Source organism: Pelophylax lessonae, assembly GCF_965119305.1.
Source record: "Pelophylax lessonae genome assembly, chromosome: 6".
Taxonomy (NCBI): domain Eukaryota; kingdom Metazoa; phylum Chordata; class Amphibia; order Anura; family Ranidae; genus Pelophylax; species Pelophylax lessonae.
This window is the reverse complement of record NC_138773.1, coordinates 109,148,929-109,162,987: the sequence shown is the minus strand read 5'-3', so window position 1 is coordinate 109,162,987 and position 14,059 is coordinate 109,148,929. Positions and strand designations below refer to the sequence as shown.

At 41.2% G+C, this 14,059-nt stretch overlaps 1 protein-coding gene across 1 annotated transcript in view; it reads left to right on the top strand.

Annotated features, from left to right (window-relative positions):
• EEF2K (eukaryotic elongation factor 2 kinase) overlaps positions 1–14,059 on the top strand; it is a 160,326-nt gene that overhangs the window by 121,822 nt on the left and 24,445 nt on the right. The window contains exons 9-11 of the mRNA XM_082261297.1: positions 1,239–1,371; positions 6,596–6,723; positions 10,484–10,685. Of these exons, the coding sequence (XP_082117423.1) occupies positions 1,239–1,371; positions 6,596–6,723; positions 10,484–10,685 (463 nt within the window). The remainder of the gene's footprint in view (positions 1–1,238; positions 1,372–6,595; positions 6,724–10,483; positions 10,686–14,059) is intronic.

The window sequence follows — 14,059 nt, the reverse complement described above, 5'->3', positions numbered from 1 at the left end:
CACAAAAACTTATAAAGTTTATTGTTAAAAGACAATACGATGGAGCCCCCATCACGTTCTTTGAAATTCTGCCTACTTTCCATTGCTACATCATGAATGGTGCAGAAAGCTGCACTGACAAATTGCACATCCATCTGGAGAGTTCCCACTATGAACCCGAGAACTATGTTTTGCAGCAAGTATCCCAGAAATGCACATTGCCTCTTGATGGGCCCCCACAATCCCATGACTTGAAGTGACTCTGTCACTTCTTCCAAGCTCCCTACAATAAAGCACTGTGACTAATCTCTCCAGCATCCATCAAGTCCAAACACCTCTAGTGCTGTGGCCTTAACCCAAGCCTTCAAAGCCTATACATCACTGCAAAGTCCTGTAGTGACATTGTAGTCAGAGTGGGAACCACAGTGGGCTGGGTGGATATGGTCATTCCACACTTCTGGAAATGCCGCTCTGCAAGACAGAGGTGTTAGGAGACCTAACGGAGGTATTTACAATTTTCTTTAGCAGGCTGTTCATTTTTGGATTTTTTGGATGCTGTCTTTTTTTTAAGCACTCCTGGTTTACTACTATTGCATTGGTGCAACCTCCTAAATGATGGAAGTTGATGGTTGAACTTGAATTTTTGGGATTTCTATTGTGTTTCTATGGTTACTGCCTATTGTTGGTCTGTTGACCTTGACCATTATCAAACTCATTAAATAAATCATTTTAATTAAGTGCAGTAATTGATAGCAGAATCAATTTGTACCAGTCTGATTTACGCAAAGTGTGATAGGCTGCTGTGGCTTACTGCATTCCAAGCGTACTCACTCCTTCACTACCCTCATTTATTTAAGGTTCCTGCACATCCCCTCTCCCCTCTTTTAAATTTAAAATGGCAATTTTTATTCTTGTTTCTTTTTTTATATATGTTCCCCCCCCCCCCCCCACGTATCCCAGGAAGCTGCTGAGAGAGTAGGGACTCATTGTGGCCACAGCTGATACCAGGTTGGGGGGGGGGGGGGGCGTTAAAAATAAAAAATGCGTTAGAAAAGGAGATTGTTTTCCTAAAATGTGTGATCTTTAACAAAATTTCTGGACTGTGATTTGTTTTGCCTTTCTACCCAATGTTAGATCACCATTTGACTGAATGTGGAACAGCAGAAAGACCCTTGCTACAGCTAGGTAGTGAAGTGTATAATTTACTGTTTTTTAATTGCACATTTCTCATCATCGGTACTGTTATTTTTGCCTCCTAGGCTTTCAGCCACTTTACATTTGAACGATCAGGACATCAGATGATCGTTGTTGATATTCAAGGAGTAGGAGATTTATACACAGATCCTCAAATCCACACAGAGAGCGGAACGGACTTTGGAGATGGGAACTTAGGTATATTACGTTATGGTGTAACCTTCTTGCTTGTATTAGAGTGGAACGCTGCCCTGTATAATAACAGTTGCTGAGGCCTCTAGAAGACTGTGGGCACCACATTGCTGTATACTTGGAAGCTTCCGCTGTAGCCCTGCTTAGGGATCCAGCAAAGATTTCACTAAAACATAATATTTCTCACATCTGTGATTCCGTTATCCCTTTAGGGAAGAATTGTTAGTGTTTGCAACATTTTTGCATTGCTGTTTTCTGTGCTTGAAGTGACCCGATCACCACAGGGTTACTTATAAGGGGAGCCCATCTATACTTCCGTATCGCTGCTCCATGCTCTCTGCTGGTAGTTCACACTACTGGACATGTGAACTGCCTGCTTCTACCTCTACATGGAATGTTTCCCCCCACTAGTTCATACACTACAGGATGCCACCATGGAGCAGCCTTCAAGTTTGTGCTTTCCTAAAATTGATTTATTATGTGATAGAGTTTTTGAAAGTGGGCCTTTCATTAAAGTGGAGTTCCGGCCACGGGGGTGAAATTTAGATTAAAAACCCCCCGGGATAGTCAGGGCTAGTACATTCCACAATGGATAGCCTCTGTACTGTCCCGGGTCGCACTTCACATAAATCAATAGGGATCCTAGTGACATTAGTCACTAGTGACAAACAACAGTACCTGTGACTAATACAGCACACTGCCTACACTAAGGAGAGTCTAGGGTGTAGGACCTCTCTATATACAGAAGATAGAGGTGACATAATGGAAAATTCCACACATTATCTCTCACAATAGAAGGAGGAAAGAAGCACATATACAGTCGAATATTCTAGAGGAGAATATGGTAACATTTAGCATAGTTCAAACAAGTTGACAGTCAACCACGTGAAGCATGCTGTCAATATCGTCAATCAAAACAGTGGAGACTCCAGCCCCCTAACACACACCTTATCAAACGTTCAAGGTACACCTCTATTAAGGTAGGTTGCTTTATAAAAAGGGAGGCCCTGTTACCCAATGCCTTCCAAGCTGCTAACATTGGAGCTGCAGCCTTTTTCCAAGACAGGATGATACATTTCCTTGGATAATACAGTAATAAATCGCACATTCTATGGCTGCCAATTATTGCTTCTGAAAGTTTGTTGTTTTTAACAGCCACAAGAATAAAGGATCAAAAAAGCTTCCCAGGTGCTCATAATTAAAAACTTCAAAGAGAAAAAAGGTTCTAAAAATATTATTGGTCACTGAACCCATTCTTTACATTAAAGAAATCTGTCATGTGAAAAAATCTTGGCTGCCACTGCTGATCTTCTTATGAAAATGCTAGTTCCCAGTCAGCCATTCTTGACCCTCTGGCTTTAGTAATTTTTAAGTCACCGCTTATGGTCCGTGACCCATAATTTACTGAAGCCATAGACAGCCAGACAACTAACATTTTTGAAAGGGCATCAGCAATGGCATCTTTCCTATTATTCTTATGTTATTGGAATGTTTGTACATCGATAGAGTGTTTTCCTTTACTGTAGTCCTCAGGGGACAGTCCTCCACAAAAAGAAATGAGGACTAGACCTGGATGCTGGTTCTCCTTTCTACTTCTGTATATTTCTTACACAGCTTTCCTTATATTTGATCTCACGTACAGATCCTAAACCATGAAAAAGATTATAGTCCCTCTTTAAAAGATTCCAACAACATGTTCATTCACACAGTAAAATGATGGTTCCATTTAACCCATAAACAGTATTGTAGGGAGAGGAAAGAACTGGAGAGCCAGTCCAAAACGTTGAAGTCTAAAGTGTTTATTTCAATACAGGGAACAAGCAAAATCTCTAAGTGTACCCAATGCATTTTGGGGACCAAAGGTTTCCCTTCTTCTGGGCTTGATCTATGGGTTAAATATTGGGAGACTCCAAAAGTTGCTGGATAATCAGAGTGAAATGGACAGGTAAATATGTTTTGTTACTGGTTTTGTCTGGTTTTGGGCATGGTTCTTGCTAGGGATGCACCGAAATGAAATTCTTGGCCGAAGCCGAATAATAATGAAATGTTTGGCCGAAGGCCGAATACCGAACGCGGTGTTTCGCATTTTTTCCATTTATTTTGCCAATTTTTTGTCCTCTCTCTTGTCCTCTCATGTCTCTCTCTCTCTCTTGTCCTCTCATGTCTCTCTCTCTCTCTCTCTCTCTCTCTCTTGTCCTCTCATGTCTCTCTCCCTAAATGTTACTGTAGGGAATGGGATTCAGTGCACACTGCAGCCTTGTACCATAGGGTTAATGTTAGTGACACTGTAGGGATTGGGAAGGATGCTGGGAATGGAAATCAGGAAGCATGCAGGCAGCCTTGTAAATTTTAATTGCAGATGCAGGGCACTGGGCAGGTCAGGGTTAATGTGGTAACATCAATTACTCAGTGACAGTCAGTCAGTGTCAGTGTGGACTCGATCAGATTATACAGTGACAGACAGTCTCTCATAGTGGTGGTAGTAGGAGGCTGGAGGTGGACTAGTAGGAGCCTGGAAAGGAGCACAGCCGCATACATACATTACTCACTCGTGCACTGCAGCCTGCCCCACACATTCAGTGAGTCTTACTCTCCTCCCTAGTTTTTTCAATGGCACATTCAGGAAGCCAATCACGCCGTGAGTAGCGGCACAGCGGAACCAATCAGGTGTGCAGGCACGCGTGATTGGTTTGCTGTGCAGCTAATCACGGCGTGATTGGCTTCCTGAATGTGCCATTGAAAAAACTAGGGAGGAGAGTAAGACTCACTGAATGTGTGGGGCGGGCTGCAGTGCACGAGTGAGTAATGTATGTATGCTCACCGCTGAAGTGTCCCGGCTTCCCCTGCCTAACACGGAAGTCTGTGAGTCCTCCTGTCCTCCTCCGAGTCCCTTCCCCCTGTAAATATCGTGACCTCGGCGATATGAATATCGCCTACGGCCACAGAACGATAGTCGATATCATATCGACTATCGTTCAGCCCTATTGTTCGGCACAAAATTATTCGGCCTTTCGACTTATTCGGCCGAACACCGAAAGTGCTATTTTTTCTATTTTCGGCCGAATAATGTTCGGCCGCCGAATATTCGGTGCATCCCTAGTTCTTGCTGGCCTTTTCATGCATCTTTCCAATAACCTTTGCATTATGGCTCCTGCAAGGGTTCGCCTTTGTTGTACGTTCAATGCGTTTGTCTTTATGTACTGCTAAATACGTTATTAAAAGAATTTAAAAAAATATACGTGTTATATTTAGTTTTATAGGCACTCTTATCAATAGCGGATTGTTGCAACTTTCACTCTGAATGTCCACCAACGTTTGGAATCTATCTTTTGATATTCTACCTCTTGATCAAGCTCTGCTGAAGGGGTACTTTTCAGCCCCCAGACTTGTTGGGTAAATTTACAGTTGTTGCTTAAGCCTTTTATTAGAAAAAACACTCTTGGACATCAACTTTGCATTGTGATACTTCTGTTGTTACCTCTTGCAGTACAAAGCAGATCTGGGAGCTCTTCTGTTTGCGAGAGCTGCCAGCCCATTGTCAACACACTGTTCACACCATTTCAACACTGGTAGAAAAAAGTTTAGGCATCCAGTGCCACCCATCCATCTCTCAAATAAACAAAAATGTGACAGGTTCTCTGTAGATGGATTTTGGTGTCTGACCAAGTTACTAATATTTGAGGTTATTATAACTAATCTGCCATGATGCTTTTAGAGCAAAGGGAAAGATAGATTATGTAGAGATTATGGAGAAAATGCACAGGATTAATCGGTTCTCATAGATACACTGAATAAACAGTTCTGTAAAAAAAAAAAAAAAATTCTGGCAGCACTGCGTGTTTGCATAAGTACTTAAAGCTGTACTATATGTACTCCTTTTTAGGAACAATGGTAGAGTTAACTAAACGAGGGCCTGCAGAGATGCTCAAACTCTGGCCTTAGCCCCATGTAAAATTAGTTTTATCAAATCTTCTAATAAAACAAATATAACTTTTTTTTATTCACACTTTACTAAGCAAGTTATTCTTTATAAAATTGCAACTAAAGCCTCGTACACACGATCAGATTATCGGACTAATTTTTGTCTGTTTTTTGTTGCATGCTAGTCTCATATGGAAAGTGAAGAGGTTACTTTCATACGAAAATTCTCGTACGACAGAAATCAACTTCAGAAGTGATGTGTTGAATTGTTTTGTATGTATTCTTTCATTTCTGAGCATACAAGAGAGAATTCCCCTATTTTTGGGACTTTTTAGGCACATAAATATACAGATTCAACGATCTATGCAAAAAATTATAAAGTTTATTAAAGTGACAAACATAGGAGCATAAATATTAAAAACATAACAGGCAAAAATGTATGCATCAAGAATGTATAACCGTAACCGTGAATGGTATGGATTGTAGCCCAATATATTTCGGAAAGTCAATTTCCTTCTTCAGGGGCGATTCACATTAGAAGTGTTATGGTTGTTCTTGTCATACATATGGAGCCTGTAGGGTAGCTAAAAGCAAAGCTGATTAACCGCATATGTGGATCCACTATCACTGATGTCCATGCATTCCAAAATTTTATAGGAGACCGGTGTATCAAATTTGTAATTATGGGATGATTCACACAGAAAACCCCCGGATCTCCTAGTCTCTGTGGTCACCTGAAGTCCCAAAATTTGGCTGCGGCACCAAGGAAACTGACAGTGAGGGCCAGCTGTGTGTTGTGGGACCCACTGATTCCACATATAGGGATCGACCAGCACAAATTGAAAAGTGCTCATTTCTGAGCATGTGTAGTCTTGCTCTTACAATTTTTTTCGGACGAAAACTGTACTAATTAAAGGAAATTCGGACATTATGTTCACGTATGCTAAAAATTTTATAGCCTGCACATTCAGTTTTTGTAATCCGAAAATTCATAATCGGCTGTCATAAACACTGTATTAACGATCTGAAAATCAGGCAGATTGTTCGTTGGGTTAAATTTTACTTCTGATTTTCTTATCGAGAACTAAGCAAGACACATAGGGGGTTATTATTATATTATTTTGCATATACTTTTGTGGGTATAATTAACAAGGACTGCAAATGGTGATTAGTTTTTCTTATTTAGCAACATTGTTATAAAATGGTCTAATTTATGTTAAAGCATTTTTTTTAATCCTGACTAAAAAAACTCCTTTGGTTGATGAGAGTTTTTTTAATATTTTTTTAATGAACTTCTACTTTTACTTAGGGGTACGAGGAATGGCTTTGTTCTTCCATTCACACGCATGCAACAAAATTTGCAAAAGCATGGGGCTGACGCCCTTTGACCTCTCGTCAACAGAAAAATCAGTTCTGGAAAACAGCAGCAAGTTGTTGGTAAATACCTGTTTTTTGTAATATAATCTTTATTTATGAGAGGTTATAGTTTGGACATAACTCTTAGTGATAGGACAAAATATGCGACACCATGCTCTGAACCTCATATTCCTAAAAAACCTCTAGAAAGTCAGTCAGTGTTCACCTCTATAAAAAGAAAAAAATCCTGCGCTTTATCCCGTCACCATGAAGTGAAAAAAAGGGAAACCAATTATTCAGTGTTATATTAAACCCGTGATGTGGTTTTGAAACCAAAACTATATAACCATATACTTAAGCCCCGTACACACGTACCGATCGTCGGCGAACGATCGGCCGTCTTTTGTCCCCGGGCTGTCGGTGTCTGTTGAAAAGGGCAAAGTCAGCACAAGAATGTTGTCCGCCGACTACAGCCGACTGCAGAAGTGATGTCATGTAATGGTTAACTTTCCCTGTGTTTTTTCTTTTCTGATCATGCCCAGTCTTGCAAATCTGCGGTCTGTCGGCCGAATTCTGTACTGACTGGCGAACAATCGGCCGCTCTGGTGTCGGCATACAAAAATTTTAATGCTTGCATGACAGATTCTTGTCGGCAGAATGTGCGCTGACGGCTGTCGGAGGCATCATACTAAAGGCCCGTACACACGTACCGATCGTCGGCAGACAAGCGTCGGCCGACGAACGATCTGCCGATTGTACGCTTGTTAGTATGATGCCTCCGACAGCCGTCAGCGCACATTCTGCCGACAAGAATCTGTCATGCAAGCATTAAAATTTTTGTATGCCGACACCAGAGCGGCCGATTGTTCGCCAGTCAGTACAGAATTCGGCCGACAGACCGCAGATTTGCAAGACTGGGCATGCTCAGAAAAGAAAAAACACAGGGAAAGTTAACCATTACATGACATCACTTCTGCAGTCGGCTGTAGTCGGCGGACAACATTCTTGTGCTGACTTTGCACTTTTCAACAGACACCGACAGCCCGGGGACAAAAGACGGCCGATCGTTCGCCGACGATCGGTACGTGTGTACGGGGCTTAACAAGCGTACAATCGGCAGATCGTTCGTCGGCCGACGCTTGTCTGCCGACGATCGGTACGTGTGTACAGGCCTTTAATAAACAAATCTTTGAAAAGCTGCAACCAATTTAATCCGAACACAAGGACCCAAAAATCATAAATGTATAAAGAATAGGTGCGCTAATCATATGACAGTGTATAGAATAAATTAATAATAATTCCAAATACTCAAATAAATAAACAAACTATCCATTAAAGTTCATAAGTGAAATTCTTTTGGGTGGTTTATCCCTTCTTTAATAGTGAAAAACATATATTCGTGTTCACAAAGCAATCCAGACGAAACTGTGCTCAAAGCAGATCCCTTCACCACATATACACACCACTTACCAGAAATCGTGGATCTCAAATTATAGAGATCACACTTGCCTTAGTCACTCCCAACGGACTCAGCAACCAAGCTGGAGAAGGGTGTTGATTCCTCTGGTTCTCATATGGAAAATCCTATAAGATTTAATAATGAAGCAATCGACTGGCAATAGCTCCCCATGTATATAGATAAAAGAGAGAAACCTTGTGTAATATGTTAAAACAACATTTATTGACACAACATAAGTTACACTTGCAAGAATGAAGATACAAATCAGCGTTTCCCTGATACAAATCAGAGTCTCCTTTCCCAGTTGAAGCCTGTTACGGGGAAACGTGTCGAGTGGAGCCATATTTGTGAGTTCATTCCGCACAAGCAGGCTGGTGCTGACCACTGCCGTGTTTGATACCAAGTGTTTAGAGAACGCTTTGTATCTTCATGATGTGTGATTTCTATAATTTGAGATCCACAATTTCTGGTAAGCAGTGTGTATATATGGTGAAGGGATCTGCTTTGTGCATAGTTTTGTCTGGATTCTTTTGTGAACATGGATATATGTTTTTTACTATTGAAGAAGGATAAATAACCTGAAAGACTTTCACTTATGAACTTTAATGGATATTTTGTTTATTTATTTGTGTATTTGGAATTAATACTTTATTCTATACACTGTCATATGATTAGCGAACCTATTATTTCTATATTAATGTTCACCTGTACAAGTTTATTATCCATGCTATTAACCACTTGCTGCCGCCCTCAGTAGTTGTTCTGCGAGCGGACCGGGCGACATAGTGGTACATCACAGCCTTTCTTCCAGGCCCCCTTCCAACCCATGCTGTGATTGGAAGTCAGCTGATTATATGTGGCCAATCACACACACAAAGAGTTATGTGTTTACAAAAACACAGAACTCTGTGTACTGTGAACAGCGATCTGGCTGGAGAAAAATCGATAGATCAGATAGTTAAGTAAAAGCAGCACACATTACACATTGTTAGACACACAGTTAATCCTTTGATTTCCCCTAGATGTTAAACCCCTTCCCACCAGCCAGCATCATTAGTTCAGTGACAGTGTATAGTATTAGCACTGATCGCTGTATTAGTGTCACTATTGATTTCCGTGTCAGTTAGTGTACTTCCCTGTCAGCATCAGGCAGCTCCAGGCTGTCCACCACATTATCACAGTCCCACTGTAAGTCGCTGATATCTGCCATTACTAGTATAGCATGATACATAGCTGTGTTTATTCCAGTATATATACCACGGTTTGTAGACGCTAAAGCTTTTGCACAAACCAATTAATATACACTTATTGGGATTTTTTTTTAACACATGTAGCAGACATGTATTTTGACCTAAATTTATGAAGAACTTTTTATTTTTTATTGGATATGTTATATAACCAGAAGAAGAAAATATATATATATTTTTTTCGGTCTTCTTTTTTTCCTTTATATCACAAAATAAATAAATAAATAAAACAGTGGTGACCAAATACCACCAAAAAAAAAAAGCTCTATTTGTATGAAAAAAAGATTAAAATGTAATTTGTTTATAGTGTTGCATGACCACGCAGTTGCCTGTTAAAATAGCACAGTGCTTAATAGTAAGCAATGCACTTATCATGAAGGGGGTAAAACCTTCCAAAGCTCAAATGGCACATGTCACAGATGGAAAAAAGACAACAAAATCCATGAATCCATGTAGTGGTGTATAGCTCGACACCTTAATCTGTCAACTGACGGGTAAAATACCCTGGTATATCCCAAAGGAAGACTGAAAAAATCAAGTGCATCACAACATACAGCGAATCATAATAAACAAGATTAATTGTGGTCACCATCACATTTATGATGCATCCAAGTTGCCCAAATTTTTATTGGTAAATATACCTGCATAATATATGGGGCTATACACCCAGAGCTGCAGTTGATGGAAGATCGGGCACTGTTCATTTGAATCAATCACATCTGTTATCCGTTTTAATTTTCTGCTGAATGTCAATGACCCTGGGTCAATTTGGCTTGACTTATTTAATCTCTTTGGAAAATAAATACAGACTTTTTGGAAATAATCAGCATAGGACTATGGATGATTCCATTTCTTGGAAGTGGTCACTGTTAATCCATTGACTTCTTAAATGGGTCAGGTACCTTTTCACCTGCAGTGTGAAGTGAATTTTGTGCTCAATAACGTAGATGTATTGTCAGGAGAATAGAGTTGCAGTATTGACTCTCTGTGGGCCTATTTGGGGAAAAAAGGTTTTTCTTTCTTTTGCATACAGCGTGCATGAAAAGGCTTTCCAATCTCTTATAACATCATAGTAGTCTGTAGCAGTGTCTTGTAAAATAACAGCATTCTCTGACAGTCTCTTGTTCTGTTACAGCAATCTGCCCAGACAGTGGTACGTGGCACAGAGGAGAGATGTGGTAGCAGTCGGGTAAGGACTATGTCAGGAAGCCGCCCACCTCTCCTGTCTCGCCTCTCAGAGAACTCTGGGGATGAGAACATGAGTGATCTAACATTTGATTCTCTGCCGAGCTCCCCTTCGCCGGTCACCCCACAGGGCCACAGATTTGATGTGCATGGTAAGACCAACTTCCTTAAAGGGATTCGTTTGTAAAAATAATTTTCTTACCATTCCATCTACCAGTCCAGTATAATAGTTGATGTATCCAACTTGCTTGGTATTTAAAAATCAGTTTACCAGCTAAAATTTAACAGATTTGCAGTATACATTTTCAGTAGTTGTTGCTGTTCTTTTTTGCTTGTCATTAACTTCTTCCCAGCCACATAAAGTGTATGTTCAGTGACAAATAGGTGAGCTTTAAAGCTCACAACTCTGTACATATGCCTCCATGAATGGCTAAGGGTCCTGTGCCAGGAGCACGCTCGCTGCATGCTCCATGCACATAGACACCTCTTAGTCTCTGTTCATGATCGGGAGCTGGCAGGACGGGCTCCCTATCATGTGACTACTGTGATAGCCAATCATCCCAGGGTGTAAAAACCCACTTGAAAGGACACTGGGGCTGAGCCGAAAGGGGTTAAAAAGAGAAAATCACCTTAAAGCGGTACTAAACCCTCTTATCCTTTACAGCCAAGGTAGCTGCCATCTTAGCCTTTGTTGGATCTGCAGTTGCCATGGGGATTAGCTATGACACCAGCCATTAAATGCCTTGACATTCAGTTGAGAGCTAACATAAGCACACTAGCAACTGTAACAATTATCATTCACAGCATGCTTTGAAAGTAACTGTTTTTGGAAATTGTTAAATCAGTGCATTTAGTTCTGTTTTAACATCTGTTGTTCATGTGTTTCCTGTTTTGATACATTTTAGAGTGGGTGCAGGTTATTGTTCACCATCATTTTGTGTAATGTTTCATGTAAGATTTTAGGTTTCTGTTTTGTTCATGTACTGTGCATGTACTGTATATGTTGTAGATTATGTTCTAGAAATAGGAGATGGAGAAGAAAAAGGGGGTGCAGGACATCTGACAGGTGTCATTATGAAGTTCATTGTAAATGCAGCATCTGGGGAATATTGGAGCAATGGCTGGGAACTGCTGTGCATCACCATATTATATAACCTATTGTTAGGTTAAGCTGCTCAATGGTCTGCTATTATTAAATGTATTGGCTGAACACTCCACTTTTGTGAATGGACATCCAATAAATTAGGAGGCACACTTCCATTTCCACTCATCATTTCAGTGATAATTATTACTTCTTATTAGTTCAGCATCTTAATGGTGCAAGGAAGTGCTTACAGAATAAGAATAATACAGTTGCTGCCCAGTTCACAAAATCAACCATTGGTAAACAAATAACACTTTTTGACTGTCACTATAGGTTGGACCATCCTTTTTCAACCAGGGTGCCTTTTAGATGTGTCTTTAGGGGTGCCTTGGCAAAATACCTAGAAATTCCCCAAAAACTGTATACAAACCAGTGGGTGGATCAAGGCTGCCTATTAGTTACACCAAGCCACAGGTTCATTGTGCAGCATTACAATCTTCCAGCCGCCAGTGTCCTAACAACTAATGATATCATCTGAAAGAAACAGAAAAGCGCCTCTAAGTGAAGCATTTTAATGCAGTTTAAAAAAGCAAGGGTAACAATAAAAACTCACTAGACAGATAATAATAGATGGCTCATCTGTGTAGAATAAATTTCCGATGGGGAAGGTGGATGACAGGTCAATCCCAGGTTTCACAATTCCGCGGTCTGACAGGGAGTGATGCCTGGCAGATCCTAGTTGTTCGGGGTAGATTAAATGGACAGCAGCGTGAGACACAGCGCCGTCAGTGCTGTGTGACGTCAGTGGGAGGCCTGGGGGACACAACGCGTTTCTGAGAATGCACGGGCCGTGGCTAGCATGCGCGCTCCATCATCAGGTGTTCCCCAGGCCTCCCGCTGATGTCACACGCCACTGAGAGCACTGCTTCTCACGCTGCAGTTCATTCAATCTACCCGGAACGACTAGGATCTGTCGGCTTCTCTCCCTGTCAGACCGCAGAATCATGAAACATGGATTGGCTTGTCCTCCATCTTCCCGTCTGAACTTTACTCTACACATATGAGCCATCTATTTTTATATGTCAATTGAATTTTTATTGTTACCCTTGCTATTTTTTTTTCAAATATATTTTATTTTAAAGATTGAACAAAAGGAAAGTACATTACAAGGTAATCAAAACAGGTCAGTAGCATGAGGCATTCAGTAATCAGAAAATACGACCATCTTATGTAAAATAAATACCAACTCCCCAAGTCATATAGAAACACTGGCATTTCCAACACCAGAAAAGGGGCAACAGACCCAGCGTAGGGATTATAGGCACCAAGACATGGCTGTAGTAACTGAAGGTGTCGCTGTACACTTCTGGGCGATAACACCATAGACCTGGAGCCGAGGCTTTAACAGTTAATCAACCAAAGCAGCTGTATCTATCGCAGCTTGAAGAGAAAGTGAAGAAAGCAGAGTAAAAGAAAAGAAAAAAAGGGGGGGGGGAACAGCACAACAGGGTAGGACAGAGTGGGCGAGGGAAGGGAAGGGGGACAGCACCGTGCGGGGCCATATGCCCTGGGCAGGCCTCATGCCTGAGTTCAGGAGCACAGCAGGGATTTCCCTCTATCAGAGAGGACGAACACCTTCCAATATCCCCAGATCTTATCGTATTTCTCGTGTCTGTGCAGAGCAGTGAGAGTCAGATCTTCCATTCTGTTGATCTCGACTAACCTCAGCATGCAATCCCTGATGGTGGGCGACCGGGAGCTTTTCCAATACAATGGAATGCAAGACTTTGCCGCGCATAGCACGTGCGGGATAATCGATTTCTTGTATTTTCTCAGCGGTATGCTGGACAGTTGTAGGAGAAAGAAGGCTGGAGAGTCTGGAATGGGGTGATCAGTAAGATCCCTCAGCAGTGAGCCGACAGCGGTCCAGAAGTCCCGGAGCCGAGGGCACGACCAAAATATGTGGAGGAGGGTACCCCTACCCTTGCTATTTTAAACTACATTAAAGTGCTACACTTCGAGGCGCTTTTCTGTTTCTTTCACATTCTAGCCACAGAGTTGATTTTTGCACTGGTAGGAAGAGCCTTGCCCTAAGTATATTAGCATTTGATATCCACCATTCATAAGATTGCTTATGGACTTTTCCTTATAGATGTTACTGGTTTACATGGACTTTTCATTGACTTGAACAGAATTGGACTTGAGTGGGTATCTTATATATGCTATTCCAAATGATACCATCAGTTGATAAGGAGGATGTTGGGCACCTACCCCTCTACTCCAGTACCAGGGTCACATTAGCTGAGTTTAGTTTTTTAAATTCTAGAATGGGGTGCCTCAAGATTGTGTGGAATTTTAAAGAGTGCCTTGACTGAAAAAAGGTTGAGAAACACTGGGTTAGACCGTGAGCGGCAGACGTGCTTGTCATACAAAAGGTTTGTA